At 53.6% G+C, this 20,447-nt stretch overlaps 1 protein-coding gene across 1 annotated transcript in view; it reads right to left on the bottom strand.

The window, feature by feature from the left end:
* SH3PXD2B (SH3 and PX domains 2B) overlaps positions 1 to 20,447 on the bottom strand; it is an 87,649-nt gene that overhangs the window by 57,382 nt on the left and 9,820 nt on the right. Inside the window, exon 2 of the mRNA XM_070414404.1 lies at positions 125 to 205. Within this exon, the coding sequence (XP_070270505.1) occupies positions 125 to 205 (81 nt within the window). The remainder of the gene's footprint in view (positions 1 to 124; positions 206 to 20,447) is intronic.

The raw sequence follows: 20,447 nt of genomic DNA, 5'->3' as shown, positions 1-20,447 counted from the left end.
AGGGGGAAAAAAGAGCACTGTACGCCCACTGTGGGTGAGGGGCTGGGCTCTGAAGTACAAACGGAAAGTAAGTCCAATGACAGTCTTTCCTCCCCGCAGCTCACTGGAGGCCCCGAGTCCTTACCTGGAGGTCAAAGAACTTGCTGTAGCGCCGATAGATGGCTTCGGTGGAGCCGCTCGACCACGTGACCCGGATGATGTAGACCTGCAGAGAGGAGCAGGGGAGACAGGTGTTAACACCAACGGGGCCCTTCCCAACGCCAGGACTCGGGAGCAAAGCACAAGGTTCAGAGTCAGAAAGACCCGGGTTTGAATCTCAGCTCTGCCACCGACCGGCTGTATGATGTGTCACAGGTTACTTGTCCTCTCTGAGCCTCAGCTTCCTCCTCAATAAAATGGGTATAATGACCTCCACCTCTGAGAGCTGTGCAAAGAGTTAAATGACACCAAGCACAGGAAAGAGTTAGCACCCAGCTCAACGCAGGAGGTGCTGTGCTTGTTGGCTGTGCAAGGATTTCCTGCTCCCCACTCGATTCAGAGAGCCAGGGGACTGGCTCTTTTTGTCAGAGTCATTCTTTTTTATTTTTTTAAATATATGTTTTTATTTATTTTTAGAGAGAGAGGAAGGGAGAGACATAGAAACATCAATGACGAGAGAGAATCACTGATGGACTGCCTCCTGCACGCCCGCTATTGGGGATTGAGCCCGCAACCCAGGCATGTGCCTTGACAGGGAATTGAACCCTTTCCTTCTGGTTCGTAAGTCGACGCTCAACCACTAAGCCATGCCAGCCGGGTATCAGAGTCATTCTTAAAATTTTGGTTTTGATCGCAGTCACAGGAGCCTTAGCCTCCTTGTATTTCTCATAAGCTAAGCCATGACACCATGACCTCCAGTTAGGGTTCGATCATTTTCTCCCTGCGTGTCAGTTTCTCCATCTGTGAAGTGGGCCACCAGCGTCTGCTCAGTGTGACAGTGTGAGGACTGAGAAGGGGGAGCCACTTTGTAAACCGCAGGGCCACGTTTCAACCTTTGTCACAAGTCATGGTGCTCACAGAAAAAATACACTGACAACGCATTCGGGCAAACTGAGGTGGCGGCAGGAGGCCAAGGGCACCTGGCTGGGGACTCTGGTGGCCCTGGACACGCGTGGGCTGAGGGATCAGCACCCATAACCCAGTCCCGGCTCACACAAATGATCTGTGGTTATACGGTAGTTCTGACAACGACAAAATAGGTATATATGTGAACGCTCTTTGGAAACAGAGAAGTGCTGATTAAAAAGGAGGGGTTCAGTGTTGTTAGAGGCCATGGGGGGCACACAGAGGGCCCTGGCCTTCCACGAGCCGGGGGTCAGCTGGAAAGACAACACATACATGAACGAAGATAAATAACACGTGTGCAGTGGATATGTTATTTTTTTGCCCGGTATGGATTAACTTTTCTTCCACTCGGAGCACCGTTTCTTTCTCCCCGGAACCTCCTCCCCGACCTCGGCGACAGTTTCTTAGCTGCGGAGGTGGGTACTATTCCTCATCCACGGGAAGTAGTTGAAGAGTGAGCACATGACCTGAGCTAGGCCAGTCAGAGCCAGTAAGAGTCAGCCTTGGACTTCAGTTCCAACTCTCAGGAGAGCAGCCAGAAACCAGCCTATCAGAGGTTGCCATCCCCGGGGGGTGTTTAAGCAAAGCTTGGATGACCCTCTGTCAAGAACAAAGCCAATGTGGATGCGTCCTGTACAGTGAAAAGGTTGTGGGTTCAATCCTAGGTCGGGGCATGTATGAGAGGCAACCCATGGGTGCCGCTCTCTCTCTCTCCCCCTGCCCCTCCCCGCCCCCTTCTCTCCTTTAAATCAATGAAAACATATCCTCGGGTAAGGATTTTAAAAAATATATTAAAAAACGTGGAAAAAAAAAGAGAAAACATCATCAAAGATTTTTATTTTTTTCTTAAAACCAATAAAAAGCATACACCCGTAAACAGGGGGAAAATTCTGCTTACACAGTTCATTCCTGATCCCTGTTTACAAAGTTAAAGTCCTGCACGGACAGCACAGGGCTCTGCACAGGCCTAATTGGTTTACTGGGACCAACTCTGAGCACAAGTCGATGGTCTGCATTTTGAGGCCCAGACCTAATTTTTTTTAATGAGAATTGTCCCGACCAGCGCTTTGGCTGTGCCCGGTGCGTGGGGGTTGGTGACGGAGCACGCTCACCGGGTTCCAACGCCAGCTCTGCCGCTGGGTGAGACTCACAGGGCACCGACCGCTCCGGACACAGCGTCCCCTTCTCTAAAACGGGGACAGTGACCTCCCCTAATTCAGCGCCATGACTAACGTCCATGGGGCCTTGCCCAGGGCCCGCCACACTCGCCCTGAGAGCAGTTGCCTGCTCATCTGGTCCCCCTTTCCCCTCTGTTGGTAAGAGCGCCTGATTCCCTTGGAGGCCACCCCTCGCCCTCTTCCCATCTTTGCCAGGGGGTTAGGAATGTGTCCCAGGCTGGCCAACCAGAGCACTGCCTGTCGCTGGCACGCGATGGTCCAGGGATGGGCCGAGGAGACTGCATTCTGGGACTCCCGATGGCGTGATCAGGGCAGAGACCCCTTTCCCACGGCAATGGCTGCTGGGAGGAGAAGGCCCCCCCGCCCAGGAGTTACTGTGTGGGAAGCACCTTCACCCAGAAGCCAGCGGGGTGAGAGGGACAGAGGGGCCAAGTCCTGGGACATCATTTGAGCCCCGATCCAGCATCCTGGACATGTCACCACACAAGCCAGAACTTCCCTTTCCTGTTTCAGCCAATTGGAGTTGGCGTCTGCTACTTGTCACCAAAGCCATCGTCACACAGCAACCCTGGCTTTCAGATAACAGCTCAACCCAAGCTGATGCTCAGGGGCCTGGTGTTAAGAAATGCAGCGCAGACTTCTTCATGGCAGCCTCACACACAAGAGCCAAAAGGTGGGACTAACGGCTGTCCACTGACGGATGGATGAGTAAGCACCATGTGGTACATCCAAACAAGGGAATACGACTCAGTCTCAAAAAGGAAGGAGATGCTGACACACGCCACGAATGAACCCGGAGGGCACTGCGCTAAGGGAAACAGGCCCGTCTCGACCCAGACTAGTCAGATTCACAGAGACAGAAACATACATCATCTTCTGACAAATATTGTCAACAAAATGTTTAACCTGAATCTCAAAAGCCTCTTGACCTAAGTTCCAATTTACTGGAAGTAAAGGAGGTAGAGGAATGGGCTAAATGGCACCAGAAAGAAACAATCAGACAAATCCAGAATGTGGGACGTTCCACAAGTCTACTAACAGGGCATAGCTCAGATGCTACTTCCTCCAGAAAGCCCTCCGGGACTGCTCCCTCCCCACCAACATTGCTGCATGTCTCCTTGGCACCCACTTCCCCATCACAAGGTCAAGTACACTTGACTGCAACTGCCTGAGAGTCTGCTTTCCACGAGGCTCTACGTTTCGTGAGAGCAGAACCCACACCTGTCTTATTCACCGAGTGCTGTATGCCCAGCGCTGAGCGCGGCGGAAAAATCTATGCTTTGTGAATGAATTCATGAGGAAGAAACCCAGACGCCAGGTCAAGCCCTCGCAGATAGGAGGCAGGCCCGAGGTCTGTGGGAAGGGCGCCGGGCAGTGTCTCTCAGGTCGTCCCACCCCCTGGCCTGTCCTCTCTGCCCACTGTCCTGCTTCCCCACCACCCCCACCTCCGCCCAGAGCAGCGAGTCCCAGGGAGCAGCCGGGACTGCCTCTGGGAAAGAGGAAGCACTGAGACCACAGGGTGTCTGTGGGCCTCGGAGGCTTTCCTCCTGCTCCCCCCGCAACAGGAGGCTTTGACAGGAATTAGCCACCACCGAAACCCCTTCCTTCACAATCTCAGCCGTGGGGCCTGTGTGATTTTCAAACCTCAGACTCTCCAGCCCGCGTTTCCTTCTCAGGCCCAGTGCCTCCAGGGCCAGAAGTCTGGGTTTCTTTCTCCTCTGAGTCCTGGAGGAGATGGATTGGTGGCGAGGGGCGGGCTGTGGGGTGGGGCTGAGCCCAAACCCAAAGGCCAGCCGAACACTCCCCACGTTTTCCTGGAGACAGATGGAGGCCCAGGAGTGCAGGCACTTGACCGAGGTTCCCTCGAACCTTGCCAGCCTTGCTGCACCAGGCATCGTGCCCCTGCCCCTGCCCCAGCAGCTGGGCACAGCTGGATTGGCGCCAGCGGCGGATGCCCGCTCATTCTCCTATAGTCCAGGCACTGGAGCAGGTAAAAGGGACAGGCTAATACAGTGTCACCTCAATCTCAAGCGAATTATACACATTGTATGTAAATGTAAGTGCGTGTGCGGTTATGTTCTACGGAGTCTGACAAACACTGACTTAGCGAACACCGGACCACGCTTCTAGGGGAAATAGAGTGTCAGGCGCCTGTTTGAAGACACCTCATTTAATGTATGTTAATCCAGTAACACTGACCGCATGGCCAGCGGTACTACAACTCCCGCCTGAACGAAGCTCATCTAACACACGTATTTCTCCGTGAGGCCCAGCCCAGCGCTCCTGAGCTTGGGAATAGACAGCACTCGGGGCTACATTTGGGGGCCGTTTAAAACAGTCCAACGACCGACAAAAAGCACAACCATGTAAAGATAGACGTGGCAGTAAAGAGAGCACGGAAAAGACACTTGTTCAGAGCATAAGCGCTGAAACAGGAGGGCAGAGCGTCGCCTGCTCAGCCTCAGCGGGGAACACGCACAGTGGGCCACACCAGTGTTTCGCTGCTCTGCACATGCCGTGTCCGCAAGTGACAGGACGGATGTTGGATTACAAATGGATTTTAGCAAGCAGGCAAGTTCCCAAATACGGAATCGGCGAACAATGCAGACTGACCGTCCTGTATGTGTGTGTGTATGTATATAAATCACTGGGATCTATATATATACGGTTTGCTCTGGGTTACTAAGAATAAGTAGGACTTTAAAAAAATTCTGTGCTTGAAGCTTTCTTGTATTTTCCAGATTTTCTACAGTGTATTTTATAATCAGAAAAAAAAAGTCACCTTCCTAAGAGGACAGGAAGAAACATGTCTGTGGCCTTGAACCCCAGGCCGCCTTCTCTCGCTGCCCCGGCTCACTCGAGGGACCATCCCTCTGCATTATCCTTCCAGGTCTCGGGGCACCTACTGGGCGCAGTCACAGCTGATGACTGCACCGCCCGGTCTGCCCCGCTGATGATGAGGTGGGAGCGTGGGGGTGGGAGGAAGGGAGCGGCAGTGGGGCCTTGGCCCTGACCTCATTCTGCGTTGGGGTAAGTCCTCCGACTCTGAGCTTCTGCCTTCTCAGGACAATGGGATGCCTGTCCTTCCTGCCACACGTGTGTGTGTGTGTGTGTGTGTGTGTGTGTGTGTGAAGACCAATGAGATGATTTTTAGAGCTCCAGAAATGGAATCCACATTGGTTAGGATCTCTGCTATGGCCGGACTGCAGGGATAATGTTCGATGAATGCGTCCCAACCCTTCATCCTCAGCTCCCTTGGCAGGTCCAACCCAACCCGATGGGATGGGGGCTTCCACGGCCCTTAGGTTCGGTCCCCTTTTTAAGCACGGGGGACCGTAGGTCCCATTTCCAACAGCCAAGGGGTGAGTTCATCCACAAAGAAAGATTTAAACCAGAACAAAGCTCGGAGGCCCTTGAAAAACACCAGCAGCCAGGCCTGGGCAAAGCGAAGCGGTGGATGGGCCAGAAATGGACCAAGGGCCCATGTGCCCCCAACAGCCCTGATAAACGAACATGCCCTGTGCCTGCAGACCCAGTGCCCACGGCCGCAGCTCTGGGAGAGGCCCTGGGACTCCACGGATACAGGCCCCCAGGGCAGGAGACCATGACACAGCGGCTGCCCCACCCCTGGAGCGCTGTGACCTCATATGCTTTCATCATGTGAACTTGGAAACATGAGAAGGCGTTTCTGCCCGTGAGTGAAATCTCAGAGGCTCGGGGGGTGCCCTGCAACCTCACTGCTCTGCAAATCCATTTGGTGGGGTTTCTAGGGTTGGCAAAGGACCGACTGAAACTCCCAGGTGGTGTGAGTAGGAAGGGGTGGGGCCGCGGTGTGGGTCACGTGACAACGGATCACAGTTTGGTCCCTGCTGCAGTGGCCAGAGGTTGGACTTGGGGGGAGGGTTGGGAGTGGGGGTGCGGAAGGGTCTGGTCCAAGGGCTTTTCAGGGTGATGCTCTTTCCTTAATCCCTGTGTGTCCAGGAATGCGGGAGCTCGGGGTACGGGAGCTGGTTTTAGGTGACACAGGGACTCAGCACTAAATGCAGGGAAGTCCCATAGTGAGAGCTGCTGCCATCCCTTCTGTCCTCAGAAAGGAGGCAAGAATGGCCTTTCAACACCCACTCCACCGCGTGCTGGTCTCTTTTCTTAAAGGGACAGAAGGCCCGGCCGGCGTGGCTCAGTGGTTGAGCGTCAACCTATGAACCAGGAGGTCACGGTTTGATTCCTGGTCAGGGCACATGCCCGGGTTGTGGGCTTGATCCACAGTGTGGGGTGTGCAGGAGGCAGCCGATCAATGATTCTCTCTCATCATGGATGTTTCTTTCTCTCTCTCTCTCCCTCCCTCTCTGAAATCAATAAAAATATATTAAAAAAAAAAAAAAAGAATGAACAGAAAACCCCGGGGCAGGCAACACTAGTGAGGAAGAGCACATTGATTAGCACATTGACTTTCTTTCTCCTTTGTATTTAGTTTCCTTCTGTTTCTAGCAAGGGCTATTGGCTTCCCATGTACGGTAGACGGCTCATTTCCCTTTAAAAATAATTTAAGTAAAAAAGCTAATCTATTTGAACAAAAACATTAAATTAAGAATATAGCCGAAACCAGTTTGGCTCAGTGGATAGAGTGTCAGCCTGTGGACTGAGGGGTCCCGGGTTCGATTCTGGTCAAGGGCATGTACCTGGGTTGCGGGCACATCCCCAGTAGGGGATGTGCAGGAGGCAGCTGATCGATGTTTCTCTCTCATTGATGTTTCTAGCTCTCTATCTCTCTCCCTTCCTCTCTGTAAAAAATCAATAAAATATATTAAAAAAAAAAAAAAAAAGAATATAGAGTCCAGGGGGTTTCCAGATATGCCAAACGCCAAGATGCCGAGATGGCGCCGGGAGGAGGCTCGGGAACCGGGACAGCGCTGCTGTAGTGGAATTCCTTGCTCTTCTCACTCCATCTGGAGTTCTGTTGTGTACAGGCCAATGAGCCCACAACAGTCTCAAGATGCCAGCCTGCTCCTGGCTCTACAGTGCTGGCGGCGGCCTGGAATGACCTGGGAGACGGAAGAAAACACCAGTGGGGCAGCGGGGGCTGGGGCTCTGAGAAAGAGCATCAGCAAGGCAGTTCTGTGATCCATTAGCCATGTCTGCCACGGGCAGCAGAATGGCAGGATGTGTGCTGAATACCCAGCAGCCCTGACCTAGAGCAATCCCATTTTATTTATTTATTTAAAAATATTTTTTAATTGCTTTCACAGAGGAAGGGAGAGGGAGAGATGGCAACATCAATGATGAGAGAGAATCATTGATTGGCTGTCTTTTGCACACCCTACATTGGAGATTGAGCTTGTAACCCGGGCAAGTGCCCTGACTGGGGAATTGAACTGTGACCTCCTGGTTCATAGGTTGACGCTCAACCACTGAGCCACTGCGGCCGGGCAACCCCCCCATTTTACAAATGGGGAAGCAGAGGGGCCCGAGAGGTACAGTGACTCACTCAGAAGGGCGCTTTCTACGTCCACGACAGTGTCCACATTTCCTGGCAGGATCCTCTGCCCCTCCGGACCGCCCGCACAAGGACTTGCCCACATGAGTTTAAGCTGGGAGAGTTCTTAGGACAGTGGCTCTCAACCTTCTGGCCCTTTAAATACAGTTCCTCATGTTGTGACCCAACCATAAAATCATTTTCGTTGCTACTTCATAACTGTAACGTTGCTACTGTTATGAATCGTCATGTAAATATCTGATATGCAGGATGGTCTTAGGCCACCCCTGTGGAAGGGTCGTTCGACCACCAAGGGGGTCGAGACCCACAGGTTGAGAACCGCTGTTTTATGATGATCAGGCCGGCAGTCGAGCTGGCCTGCCTGTAAGAAGGCCCAGCAGCCCGGTGAGGCGGGTGGGTGGCTGGCCCTCTTCCCTGGTTTCCACTGGGCAGCACCACTTTGAGCTCTTCTGTATGTGGAAGAGGGTGTCACCCAGCAGCCTGCCGGCCCCATCGCCAGACCTCGGGGGTCCCCATGGCCGTAGGCAGCCATCGGCGGAGCCTGCAGACAGACCCTGGTCTCCTCCATCGCCCACAGTCCTCCTCGGCCTGCACAGGCCGACAGCAGGGTCCCAGGACTTAAAAATATGTGAAAACCCTGCTCTAGACCATTGCTCATTTTATAGTTGGATGATGAGGTCAGGGAGGCCAGGCAGCAAGCAGGGAGGAGGCCTGGAACCAGGCCTGAGGAACAGCAGAGCCCTTTTTATTCGGAGGGAGGAAAACGGGCTCTCGTGCAGCACACGGAGGGGCAGCAGCTGCTCACAGGCCTCGCAGTTCCTGCAGCAGGACCCTAGCCCAGGACAACTAACGCCATCCTTCTCTACAGCCAAAGCGACGTAAACACCACAGCAGGTGCAGCCCCGGAGCCAGCAGCTGCAGCAGCTACAAGATCCCGATGCAGCCACTTCCTGTGGAGAAGGCTCCCAGGAATCCCTCCCAGGGTGCCCAGGAGTTTAAAAAGACCCACTTTACCCGGCAGGTGCCATCCTGCCCCATCCCAATCAGGTCCCAGGCTGGCTGGGTTTCTGGTTGGCAGATCCTGGGAGCAGCCTGCGAATGACTGGCTGGGCTCCAGATCCCCTCCCTGCAATATGCTGCTCTGGCCGAAGGTTGGGGAGAGCGGACTGAGGGGGTGGGAGGCGGGGAGGAAGGGAAAGAGCAGGGAGGAGGAGGAGGAGAGAGAGAAGGAGCTGAGAGCACTGGCAGTTGGACGGGCTCTGCAGGCTTAACTAACGGGAAAAGTGATTCTGCTGGTCCCGTGGAGCCCATGAGCTCCCTTCGGTTCCATCTGTCGGTCTCCCCAACATCTGGCCTATGTACGTCAGTGCTCCCCATCTCTTTTTTTTTTTTTTTTTTTTTTAAAATATATTTTATTGATTTTTTACAGAGAGGAAGGGAGAGAGATAGAGAGTTAGAAACATCGATGAGAGAGAGAAACATCGATCAGCTGCCTCCTGCACACTCCCCACTGGGGATGTGCCCGCAACCCAGACACATGCCCTTGACCGGAATCGAACCCGGGACCTTTCAGTCCGCAGGCCGACGCTCTATCCACTGAGCCAAACCGGTTTCGGCATCCCCATCTCTTTTAGGACTTGCAACACCCCTGCTGAGTTTGAGTTCTCACCACCGGAAGTGCTGGAGAGCTCGTGTTTATCGTTTAGAGATATTCCCGGAGAAATGCTGCCAAGTGCCAAGGCGCCTTGGGGACCTGGGAGGGAATCACGGGACACCAGAGTGAGGTGGGGACGAGGTGACGAGGACGCGAGACAGAATCAGCGACCACGCTGGGGAACGCGCAGCCACGTGGGCGCTGTGCTGGGTGCTTTAGGGAGACGGAATGCCATCCTCGCCAAAGGGCCAGGATGGTGGGGCCACCCTCAGGGTGGAGAGGACACCCAGGCACAGAGCGGGCGGCAGGGCCAGGCCTGAGGTCTTGCAGCTGGGAAGTGGGTGACTTCAGATTCAATCCCAGCCCCTTCAGCCTCTGAGGTCCCCTCTCCCCCTCCCAGCTCCCGAGGCCAGGCCCTGGGTGCCCTGGCCCCAGGCCAGACGGTCCTGTCTCATCAGCCTCAGGAAGCACCAAGCTCGGGGCCACAGCAAGTGACACACTGGGGGTGGCCAGCTGCCAACTTTCCTTTTCCCCCTCAATCTTTTCAATTAAGTGAATGCTTGGAATGCGGCCCACACACAAGTGCTTGCGGTGCGAGTGGCAGAGGGGGTGCTGTGGTTTAGGGCTGTGTCTCTCGGCTCCTCGTCTGTCCGTGGGGCACGCAGTGAATGCGCAGGTGGACGGTGGAGCGGAGGGCTGACCGTGCCTGCGTGCAGAGGGGAGCCAGGCTGGGAGGGGGAGCACTTTCTCTAAAGTGAAAATCGAATTGCGTCTCGGTGCTCATGGAAACATTTCATTCGTTCAGCCAATAGGCAGAGCGCCTACTTCGTGCCAGGCTCCCTCCCGAGGGCTGGGGACGTGGCTGTGAATGAGGAAGACAGAAGCCCTGCCCTTCTGGGGCTTTCAGCCTTGTGGGGGTAGACACAAAGGCACATACGGGGCTAAGGGGGCCTCTTCCTGCCCCGACCTGGCCAGGGTCTCCTGTGCCGCCGTGCCCTGCACGCACCACGCCTCGGGCGGGAATGCCTCCCTCTTGGCCCGCTTAGCCATTCACTTCTCAGGTGTCAGCTTCCGCTCCTTTCAGCTCGCATTCCTCCGCTGTGCTGTTCTATCTGGGACTGGCACCCCTCCCCTGGGAGCCCGCAAGGGGCAGGGACTGGGTCTGCCTAGTTTGCCACCGTCCTCCCAGGGCCTGTTGACACTGGGCCCTCAGGAAATGTCTGGTGGAAAACAAACTGGCAGATGGACAGACAGGCAGATGGACAAAGAGCCCAGACAGGGCCACACAGTCCGACGTCAAGGCGACGACCTCCCTGGAGTCTCCTGGTGTCTGGAGTGACAATGCTCTTGAAACGGCTGAGTGAACAGCTCAGCTGCCAGGGCGCTGGAGACAGAACTGCTTTGTGACAGAGGAGAACACAGGCAGGGGCCGACCCTGGGAGGCAAGTCCACGTCCCCCCACAGCCCCCCGGGGCTGCTCTGAACGGCAAAGGAGAAAAGGACGGCATGGCGGCAACTGCAGCTCCAAGAGGAAGCATCAGCCACTGCGTTAAGTCAGGCCGCTCTGGGGGTTCTTTGGGGCTGGACCCCAGCAGGTCTTTGGGGGTGACGGGACTGTCCTGCATCCCAGCTGTGCTGGTGGTCACAGAGCCTCTGCGCGCATAAAACCTCCTACAACACTGAACCGAAAAAGGGAATGTTCCTGAACGCATGTCATCAAAAATTTAAATAATGCTCATTCTTTAATGTCATGGGGGCGGGGGGAGGACAGGCACTAGCTTCAGAGTAGCTGGGTACCTCGGCTCTATCGCTTGAAGAGTCTGTGTGACGTTGCAGGTCACTTCACGGCCCGAGCCTCCACTTTCCCATCTGTGCAATGGACAGAACAAACAGTACCTGCTCTCTCGGGCTGGCGGAGGAGGAAGTGAGCGAGTGCACACCAGGCGATGGGAACGCTGTCCGACTCCAGGCAGCTGGCAGTGCCGTCACTGGTGACCCCGATTCACAGGTGGGGCACCAGAGGCTCGGAGGGCGTGTGTCTCCCCTGGGCCAACGCAAGTCTTTCAAGATGAGCTGTGTTAACAGGCAAAGTCAGGACTGCCACGCTGTGACACCGATCGGCTACCCACACATACAGGGCTGCCCGCCCTTGGACCCCTCGCTGCCAGAGTCTTAGGCAGATGGCGGGCGGCGGGAACCACCTCCAGGGCAGGCCGGCCGAGCACGTCCATCCTTCTAAACATGGAACTGGTGGAAACACACCCTGGTCCGGGCATGCAGCTCAGCCGGGACCTCTGGCTGCCAACTCCCATCCTCGCACACATCTGGCCCAAAGCGGCACGGGAACTTTCCAATGGCAAGCAGAGGTGCTGGCAGCTGGAACCCAGGCTCGGCCGAAACCAACCTGCAGGCTGGCTTTCTAGGAAAGCCTCCAGGGCAGGCACTCAGGGCTTGCGGAGACCTCCAAGGCTGCCAGGCCTCCCTCCCAGGAGCCCAGGACAACACAGGAAACAGCTGAGAGATTTCAAGATGGGGCCTCGCCTGTGTTTGTGTTAACAGCGCTGCCTAGAGAGAACTGGGCAGCCAACAAGAGCACCCACTGTGTGCAAGGCAGACAGGTGGCAGGGGTAAAGCTGTCCAAGTAATGAAAAAGAATCAAAGGAGGTTAATGAGGGGGAAAGGAGGACCTATGTAATACTTTCAACAACAAACATAAAAAAAAAGAATCAAAACGGGCCACATTGATAGGGCTGATCGGGCACTACAACTAAGGACTTCATTTATGTTACGTCACGGGATCTGAGACTCAGAAAGGCTGGCTGGCTTACCCAAGGCCACACAGCCAGCATGTAACGGCCAAAAACTAGCCCAGGCTGCAACATGGTGGGAAAAGCCCAGGATACGGCTCTCGCCTAAAGGGCCCAGCACAGTGCCTGGTGCATAGTAGGTACTTGAGAGAAGACATTAGAATTCTCTCACAGGCCACAGGTCCCCTAACAGCACTTTAGAGCCACCACGGGAGCGCGGGGGGCTGAGGGGGGCTATTTCTGCTGGTGGAGCTCGGAGAGGCTTGAGGAAAAACAACACTGGGTCCTGAGGGGTGAGCAGGACGGTGCCCCCGCTGGGTGACAGGCAGAAAGAGGCCAGCTAAGATGGTCTTGGAGCCTCACTAAACAACCACCCCTCCCCCAAGTCCAGCCTCGTCTTCCTGCCGACTGGGCTTGGGGACAGAAGAAGGAGGAGGAAAGAAGTCGATGTGAATGTACCAGGACTGAGCTCTAAGATCCTAGGACAGCTAGCTAGTAGGGGTGTCATCAGGGGATAGGAATTCCTGCACCAGACAAAGTAGGGGGGCTGCATAAACGGGTCCCAAACTCTGTACAGCCAAGGAGCCCCTTTTGCTGCAGGAAATCACACATGGTTCCAGGGGGTCAGGTTCTGCGGGGACCTTGGCCGCCCACCCCTGCACCCATAGCCTGCTGGGCTCCTCATCTGGCAGAGGCTGCTCCTCCCGCCCCAACCTGAGCCCCTGTGTGGACTTTCTGCTGGCGTCTCAAGCTCCATACACAAGCCTGGGGGGAGGGGGAGGGAGAGGGAGCAAGGGAAGCAGGCCCCTTCCCTCCTGGGCGTTCCTGACCCCCCTCCCCCACTACCCTCCCCCGACTAGAGACACCTGGGGTAATCCATGAAAATACAACACAATTTAAAGCAACGCAATTGCTCACAACGACGGACTGTCTACGCGGCCGACTGTCTACGCGGGCTTCCTATCAGGCCACGCTGTTCCCACTCTGCAGCGGAGGAAATGCAGGCCCAGGGAGGTCGAGGTAGGAGTACAACCCAGCGGGTGACCAGCAGCCAAGGCCCTACCCACGGTCCACGTTTCCACCACCAGAGAGGGCGCCCTGGGCAGATTTCTTCCCAGACCCCTTTTCTACACACAGTAGGTCCTCGGGTTACGTGGGCGATCCGTTCCTACCGCAACATTACGCGATTGTCGCTGTAATTCAGAACCCACCTACATAAGCACCTACGTCACTCACAGGGAGCACAGACACAGCAGTAATGAAGTGAAACAGTAAAAAAAAATTTAAAATAAAGATAGCAATTCCGGACCTTTACTTGTGGTAAATAAATAATAAAAAACATAAAGCACATATGTACATACGTTGAAATGACGGATTTTTTTTTTTTATAAATAAATGAGAGATGGTGACATAACCATGAAACGACGTACGTCGAGTCCGACGTAACCCGAGGACTGCCTAGTAGTGAGGGATTTTTCAAGATTAAGATCACATTGTACATACAATTTGTCTTTTTCACCTGTATTTCCCCATTTCATTAAAAATTTATTTGAACAAACCATTTTGAAAGGATCCTTAATAGTCCACTGTAAGGCTATATATCATTTACTTTTTAAAAATATATTTTTATTGATTTCAGAGAGGAAGGGAAAGGGAGAGAGAAACATCAATGATGAGAGAGAGTCAGTGATCAGCTGCCTCCTGCACGCTCCCTACTGGGGATCAAGCCAGCAACCGCAACCGGGCATGTGCCCCGACCTGGAATCGAGCCCTGACCTTCTGGTTCCTGGGTCAATGCTCAACCACTGAGCCGCACCGGTTGGGCTATATGTCATTTACTTAATCATGTCTCCAATAGCCTACACATGGGGGCTATTTTCAACATTGTTTTAATCACCAATTATCCAAATATATAAATCTTCAGTGGAAACAGCTTAAAATCTTAGGGGTGCATCCTGGGCCAGTCCCTGTATGTTTCTCAACATGTGGTCATTCCAGACCACCTGTGTCAGAGCATCTGGAGCTGCACATCATCATGCCTGGCCGGCGTGGCTTGGTGGTTGAACATCGACCTATGAACCAGGTCACCGTTCGATTCCTGGTCAGGGCACATTCCCGGGTTGTGGGCTTGATCTGCAGTGTGGAACCTGCAGGAGGCAGCCAATCAATGATTCTCTCTCATCACTGATGTTTCTATATCTCTCTCCCTCTTCCTTCCTCTCTGAAATCAATAAAAAAAATATATATTTTAAAATGCACACCATTAGTCGTGTAATGGTGATGATGATGGTAAAGGCAGGACTAATAGGTAACATTTACTCAGCACTTTTATGTGCCAGGCACTGCTCTAAACCCTTTATGTGAAATAACTCCTAGCAGGTACTATTCTTACCCTCACTTTACAGATGAAGAAACTGAGGCACCGAGAAGTTAAATCACTTAATCAGGTCCCACACTCAGCCGGTAACTGGCAGAGCCAGGCCACACCCCTGCCACCTGGCTTCCAAGCCCCAATTCTGAACTTCTACCCAGAAGTCTCATCTATTTTCTCTGTCACACACCCTCCTGGCATCTGACAAAACCCATGGACCTTTCCTCAGAATCATTTAAAATGGATAAAATAAAGCTCTTGGGATTTTAAGTGAAACTAATTATGCTGAATTATAATAAAAATATTTCAAAAAATAAAATTATAAATATACTAGAGGCCTGGTGCACGAATTCGTGCACGGATGGGATCCCTAGGCCTGGCTGGCAATTGGGGCCGATCGGGCTGTCTCGCCCAGTCCTGATTGGAGCCGAGGGGGGAGGGACTGCAGAAAGTTGGCCAACTGCTGGAGCTTGGCTGTGGGAGAGCATTGACCACCAGGGGGCAGCTTCAGCATTGAGCGTCTGCCCCCTCGTGGTCAGTGCACATCATAGCGACCGGTCGACCAGTCGTTCAGTTGACTAGTCATAACTGTCACTTAGACTTTTATATATATATAGATGTACACCATCCTGGTCAGTGTGGCTCAGTTGGCTGGGCATTGTCCCATGCACCAAAACGTTGCCAGTTCAATTCCCAGTCAGGGGACATACCCAGATTGTGGGTTCAACCCCCAGGCAGGGTGCATATGGGAAAGAGGTAGCCAATGGATATTTCTCTTGCACATCAATATTTCTCTCTCTCTCTCCCCCCTCCCTCCACTCTAAAAATGAATAAAAACACATTTTAAAAATATGTACACATTTATTACTGCAATAAGTAACAAAATCTAGCAGTCGGTCAAGTAGCATCACAATTCTGAAGTAGTGATGAGTATAAATGATCTACTGGGATTTACGAAACAACCATAAAATGACATGAAAATATTGGTGAACTTCTATTGGTGACAAAGTCACAGGTATCACTAGTACCACCGAGGGTGTTGCCTCCATTTATAACAAAGGTAATGCTAAGTTACTGTTGGAGGTTAGACTAAATATATACTCTTCCCCCTGCCAGTTCAAGGAGCCTCTGAATTCCACCCATATCAGGAAGCCCTTTACCAGTCAGCTTTCCCATTCCCAGAACCACCATCTGCTCTGGAGCCCAGCTCAGAGCACACCTCTGTCCCAGCAGGGAACGGACAGTCCAGGGCTCAGACCCCTGCCCTGTCCCCACAGCCCCACGCTAGGCCCCGTCACAGCCTTAGGCTATGGTGACACATTCCAGATGATGACCTCTATGAGGTCAAAGGCTTCCTGGTCATCACAGCCTCTCTGGCTTAGGGCCAGGCCTGGCCGAGAACAAAAAACCCCACATCTGTGCAATTGACTGGCAGCCAAGGGTGGCCCGAAGCCACAGGCTGCTGATTCACACCTTGGCTGGGGAGGAGGAAATGGTGACGCCACTGCTGGGTTCCTAGTTTTCTTTGCCAGAGCAGTAAGCAGGGGGTCCATGCAATTCTGCTTAATTAAGCAGAACAGAAACTATTATCCTCATGTGCTTTAAGGCAATGTTTCCCTTCGAGTTTTGGGGTTGGCTGATTGCACCCTATTGATAGTCAACAACAGTCAGCAGAGCCAAGTGTGAACCTGGGCAAATTCACCTTTCTGAGCCTCAGTCTCCACATCTGTGAAATGGGCTGATAATGGTACCCATGTTGCAGGCATCTAATTTTCCACCTGCCCAGGCTCCACGCCCTTTCCAACAACAGTGCCCTGAATCTCCCGCAAGGACTATGCCTCTCTCCTGCTACGTGGACTGTCTATCAAAACATCCCACTCTTGCTGGGCCACACAGAGAACTGGGCTCTTTTGTGAGTGGCCAGGAGGACTGAGAGACGGAGCAGCCGCCTGCCTCTGGTGGTGTTCTGATGCCCCCGGCACTTCCTACTCCCTGGATGGGGCCAGCTGCCCAGGTCCTTTCCCTGACTGGGCGCTGAGTTTCCCCTGGATCCTGTCATAGCTGGAGGTCCAATACATTCCCCACTGCTTAAGTTAACCAGGTCTGTTTGTCACTTGCAACCCAAGAATCCTGACTAGTGTTTCTTGTCTGAGAGCTGCTGAGTGGATTCAGTGACATATGCATGAATGGCCTTGAGCACATAACACTCAGATAAAGAATAGCAAGTTAGTAATAATAAGAATTATTATTAAGCCTTCCTGGTCATCTCAGCCTCTCTCTGGCTTAGGGCCAGAATAAAAAAAGTCTGGGGTAATTCAATCCCTCCCACATTTGAGAATTCCTAATGGATTTCATAGTCTCCTCTCTTTTTTTAAAAATATTTTATTGATTTTTTACAGAGAGGAAGGGAGAGGGATAGAGAGTTAGAAACATCGATGAGAGAGAAACATTGATCAGCTGCCTCCTGCACACCCCCTACTGGGGATGTGCCCGCAATCAAGGTACATGCCCTTGACCAGAATCGAACCTGGAACCCTTCAGTCCGCAGGCCGACGCTCTATCCATTGGAGCCAAACCGGTTAGGGCTCCTTTCTCTCTTTTGAATCCGGGTTTTCTGTCCCCACACAGACAGGTGCTCTCTTCCTCCAGCCTCCCGTGTTGGTCTGTGCTCTGCCCCCTCCACTTCCCTGTGAAAGGCCTTCTTACCCACCCATGGGGGCGGGGGGTGCGTACCCTGAGAACCAGCTCCTCCCAGCTACTCCAGGCACTTCCATCTTGGACACCCCTGGTCCTGAGCCCAGTCCCCACGTGTACTGGGGCCACGGTCCTCCTGAGGGTGGGGTCCGTGCTTTGTACTCTTTTGTGGTTCTTGGCTCAGTCAGGAGCCCCCAGATCCTTCAGGCCCCCACCTACCCAGCAAGCTTCACCTCTACCACTCCAGTCTCTTCTGCTCGTTTCAAACAGGCCACACGCCAAGGTTCCCGCTTCTCTGTCCTCATGTTCTCTCTCCGGGAAATTCCTTCACCTTCCTCCACTTGGCAACATCCCTCCTGGGACTTGTGATCCGCCCGGCGTCACCTCTGCTGTGCCACCTTCTCCAGGTCCTACGTCCCAGAACCCAAGGGCACAGGCCTCAGCTCCCTTCACCAGTTCCGGACCAGCCCTGCACCTAACGCCCCGTCTACCTGTCTCCTTCAGACCGCGGACCTTGAGGTCTGAATCCCCGGATCACCCCTCTGCTGACCAGTGCCTGGCCCTGGAGGGACCTCTGTTTGTGCAGTAAATTCTCTCGGAACATCATTGATGTTAAAAAGTACAAAGTTTCTTGGCTGTTGTTGATTTTTTGAAAGCGGTGGTTCTGGGAGTATAGGGTGTCCAGGAGAATCTGAATTTCAGATAAACAATGACTACTTGTTTTTAGTGTACGTCCCTAATGCTGCACGCTTATCCGAAATTCAGATGTAACTGGGCTTCCTGCATTTTCCTTTGGTAAGTCTGGCAACCCTGGGCCCTGGTGGCCTACGACCTGCTGCCCACACACCCAGGACACGCACCTCCAGTCCCTTCTCCCCTCACTCCCTGAAGAGGGCCTGGACTTGGGCTCACCCCCCCGCAGGCTTGCACGTGGGCCCGCAGGCACGGGGAGAGAACACCCTGCCGTTTGGAGAACGGGGCGAGGACCAATGGCTTGTGGCAAAGCTCGGGCCTGCGGGCTCCTGGCAGGGGCAGAATCCGGGAGGAGTGAGCCACACCGGCCCCTGCCCATGGGCCAGCTGCGGGAACACTGGGCCTTCTGAGCCCATCACCGCGGCCAGTTCCCATGTCCCGACAGGGGGCAGGGCTGCCAGCGCCACCCAGGCTCTGGCTGACCCCACCACAGGGTCCCCGGGGCATTACCCTCCCTCAGGCATTCTGCACAAAAGCTCATTTACTGTCCCCACTCACGCTACCCACTTCCCAGAGGAGATGGCTCAGTGCCAACAGCGAGGGAATGACGGAACCAGAACAGAACCTAGTCTCCGAGGGCACATGGCCTTCCTAATAGACCCGCCTTCTCTCCCTCGGCCAGGCGGGTGCTCGAGACTCAGCTCGCACCCACCAGGCTGACGGGATGCTTGGCGGGTCCTGAAGCTGCAGTGACCCACAGCTGGCCCTCCCCTCCCAGGGGAAGGAGGAAACTGAGTCACGCAAAGCAACACAGCGTCTTCTCCGAGGAAAGAGGATGCACCCCAGGATATGCGCGTCCTGGACGTGAAGTCCAGGGACTGCTGCGGCCCCTCGTCCTGCGGGCAGGGTGTGCTGCTGGCTGACCCCGTGCACCTCCGGGTGGGTGACAAGAGGACGCAGGAAACGCCCAGGGAAGTGGGGTGTGGGACACAGCTCTACCGTGGACCACCTTTCTGGTGCCCCTCTGACCTTGGCGTTGAAGAGCATTGAACTCAGACATGCAATTCTTTCCAAAGCTATTGAGCTGCAGGGGCCGTGAGACGAGGGCCTGGGCCGGCTGAGCAGGGAGCATTTGAGCTGGAAAAGCATCTGCTCAGCCCTTCCCTCGTGGTATTTTAAACTCATTTCTTTCCACTCCTGGGGCTCTGAGATGGGAAAGCCACAGGCAGAGACCTCCCTCTGCGGCAGGAGTGGGGGAGGGCCCGGGAGAGGAGGACAGGCGCTTGGAGGAGCCGGACCAGCCCCGCTTCAGGGCAGGCCTGGGGACAGGATGTGGACCGGGCTGGGCCCCACAGCCTGACACCGCTGCTTTTTTCAGATGAGCACGCGGTTTTTTTATTTTTACTTTTACTAAAAACAGGAATGTGTCTTCACAGAACGTTTGGAAAACAGAAAAGCACAGACAAGCAACAACAAAAAAAAAGTGACATATTTTCTCAGCTCCATGTCTGTGCTCAGGGAGGCAGATTCCCACCCCCCATTTGTCATCGGGCGGGAACCAGCCTGTCTGGCGCTCTGCAACCAGCCCTTACGGTTACTGATCCCATGACAGGAGCTGGAAGCCACCTTCACCGTCGGATGGCGTTCTAGCGGTGGCGATAGGATGCGGCAGCGACTGCATTTCTCTTCCTCTCTACTGATGGGCGTGTCAGCCGTTACCCACTCTCTACGATGGCAGATGATCCTGTGCTTGCACACCACCTCAGTGCACAACTACACTGCCTTAGAACAGCGCAGAGTTATCGGCCCTTACCATACGCGAGGCCTGTTTCACCCTCACATCGGCCCCATGAAACTGGAATTATAGTAAGCCTTCGATTTTGCAGGCCTCGGTTTAACGGACTTGAATTTAATGGACAACATTTCTGGTCTGGTGTGTCCTATGTGAAAATCAACACCCTGTTAATTTTAAAGTGCTTTTAACCAAGATTTGTTTTTAATTAAAATAACAGGTTTTTTTGTTTTGTTACTAATTCACTGTTATTTTTAACAAATTTTAGCAAATAGGCCATATGTTGAAAAAAACACTGTAGTAATTTATTTTTAATTTTTTATTGATTTCAGAGAGGAAGGAGAGGGAGAGAGAGTCAGAAACATCAATGATGAGATAGAATCATTGATCGGCTGCCTCCTGCACGCCCCCGACTGGGGATCGAGCCCGCAATCGGGCATGTGCCCTTGATGGCAATCAAACCCGGGACCTTTGAGTCCACAGGCCAACGCTCTATCCACTGAGCCAAACTGGCTAGGGCATGTAGTAATTTTGCTAACATAAATAAATATTAACACATCTACAACGATAGCCTACATATTTAAATCCAGGAGTCACCTCTTGTAAGCAATGTTCCTCGAGTGATTAGCACATGATCACGCCACATCGAGTGAGCTAACT

Source organism: Myotis yumanensis, unplaced genomic scaffold (assembly GCF_028538775.1).
Source record: "Myotis yumanensis isolate MYYU_CA2020_CCGP unplaced genomic scaffold, mMyoYum1.0.hap1 SCAF_5, whole genome shotgun sequence".
Taxonomy (NCBI): Eukaryota; Metazoa; Chordata; class Mammalia; order Chiroptera; family Vespertilionidae; genus Myotis; species Myotis yumanensis.
Note: the sequence above shows the minus strand (reverse complement) of the source record. Positions and strands in the feature narration are given on the sequence as shown.